Here is a 2207-nt window from a genome sequence, read left to right as displayed (position 1 = left end):
TACTTTACCCAAACACTACAAAATGACTTAAAAGCACTTAAAATAAGCCAATCCAAACGGGCTCTAAAATGCTCAACTAGTACATATTAAAGATGATTTTAGACTAATTCCCAAAAATTAGGGACCATTTTGTCATTTCCTCTTGTTTTTCTTACATAGATCACTTCTTTCCTCGAGCTTGATCTATCTCTGTGTGGCTCAACCAGACTTAACTGTATCTGAGGTAAGACTTTATTTTATATTTGTATCTGTTTATTTAATTTGTACATCTCTCGTCCCCTCAATTAGCACAAAATTCATTTCAATTTCAGTTAATTGACTCAATAAGTGGAATGTAAAATGCTGATTCTTGGTTTTTAAGTTTGATTTTATTTGGATATAAAGGTAGAATCTTGAATTTTGATTACAAAAAAAAAAAAGTTGGTTCTTTTCTTTTTTATTTTAGGAATGAGAAATGTTAATTCTAGGTTTAAATGAATGTGTTGTAGAGATAAAGGTCGAGTCTTGAAAGTTTGAGGAAAAGGTTAAATGATAGTCCATTTGAATTAGTGACTTCGAATTGTTGAGAATTGTGGTGAAATCTGAATTTCAAGGCAACAAGATTTTGAGGTCAACTTATGATCTGCCAATTTCTCATTGCTTTATATAACCCCAATATATATTTCTATTGATTCTCTGCTAGCCATTTGCTTGTAATGCCATCTAGTTATTTGCTTGTAATGCCATCCTTTTGGTTGAATTGATGTTATTATTCTGTAAACATCTGGTTGAGGAAATGATCTCCTATGATCAGTTACAATTTGATAGGTTTATCCCTCGTGGTGGATTTGGTTCTTACTTCTTACTATAGGTCACGGGTTCGAGCCGTGGAATCAGCCACTTATGTTTGCATCAGGGTAGACTGCCTACATCACACCCCTTGGGGTGCGGCCCTTCCTCGGACCCCGGATGAATTCGGGATGCTTCATGCACCGGGCTACCCTTTTTTGGGTAAGAAGGACATCATAGTCTCAATAGGGAGCAGAAGTTAAGGCGGAAATCAGTTGGATCATGGTTGAATTGAGTTTAGTTTGACTAAGATATTGCTTTTATGCTCTTGTAGTAGTCTGGAACTGTAATTGAATCATTGGCTGTTGGAATTGAATCCTACACATAAGAGCATTCCGAATGCTAAAAAGTTTTTGTTCATTTTATGTCGTCCTTCCAGTTCCTGATGAATTGAGTCCCCCACAGTAACGATCATAGTGATCTCCTCTGGTACCTACTGGTATGTCGGGATCCAATTGGTCATGAACATCGTAAGGTGCTGCTTTTTGCTTTTGTTCTCTATTTTGTATTCCGTTTGCCCTCCCATCCTTGTGCCCTTCCACATGGGACTCCCGGATCACTATGGCCAACTTTCGTCTCTGTTCGACTAGTAAGGGAAAAGCTCTTTACTAAACTAAGAAAATAGAATAGATAGGCTTTTTTCGCTTGTTCGTCAAGCTTTCGAGCAGCTATTTTTTGTGTTTTACAAACTTAAATTCTTTTTGTTGGTGAGAAAGAATTTGATGATCCTGTGTTTAAGTATATTTCTCTACAATGTGGGACTCATTATCTGTCAGAGTTCTGAAATACATCTGTTAAAAATGTGCAGGACAATTCCAATTTTTTCTTGATTCGTTAGAGGCTAAAAGATTTCGGATCTGAAGAATCTAGTCACAATGACAATAGAGAATTCCGAGCTCACCACGGAGCAGGTAACCTCTCACTTGCGTAAGAATCGGCTTGAATTTAGTATTATGCACTAATGATTAGACTGTGATCTCCACCGTTATCATAATGAGCATGTACAAGAGATCTAGGTCTGTGGCTGTTAGTTGCTTTCTTTTTCTTTCATTGACTTTCTTCTTCTACAAACGCTATAATAGCTTGTCTGTGTAAATAAAAGAACCTAGAAAGAAATCCATGCAGTAAGTGATTGGTTAAGATACGAGGTTGTTTTTAAAGTTTAATTACTAGTTGCTTTGGTAGTCGTACATTATTTGACATAGAAAAGTTCTCTATTCTTGGGATTTTATGTGAACTGTCCTTCACGATTATCTTTCTTCTTGGTGACAATAACAATATGGCATCTTTTTTTATAATGTACTTTCTTCTCCATCTGTTAACTACATGCTCCTATAAAAAAGCTAAGAATTGAAAGCATTTTTTGTCTTTTTTCCTTG

The 2207-nt window shown here is 36.0% G+C and overlaps 1 protein-coding gene across 1 annotated transcript in view; it reads left to right on the top strand.

Annotated features, from left to right (window-relative positions):
• Positions 248–2207, top strand: part of LOC109226464 (V-type proton ATPase subunit H-like) — a gene marked incomplete in the record, with an annotated part of 19196 nt that continues 17236 nt past the window's right edge. Inside the window, 2 exon segments of the mRNA XM_019391221.1 lie at positions 248–384; positions 1637–1739. Coding sequence (XP_019246766.1) covers positions 1704–1739 — 36 coding nt within the window.

Source organism: Nicotiana attenuata, chromosome 6, assembly GCF_001879085.1.
Source record: "Nicotiana attenuata strain UT chromosome 6, NIATTr2, whole genome shotgun sequence".
Classification (NCBI taxonomy): Eukaryota; Viridiplantae; Streptophyta; class Magnoliopsida; order Solanales; family Solanaceae; genus Nicotiana; species Nicotiana attenuata.
Note: the sequence above shows the minus strand (reverse complement) of the source record. Positions and strands in the feature narration are given on the sequence as shown.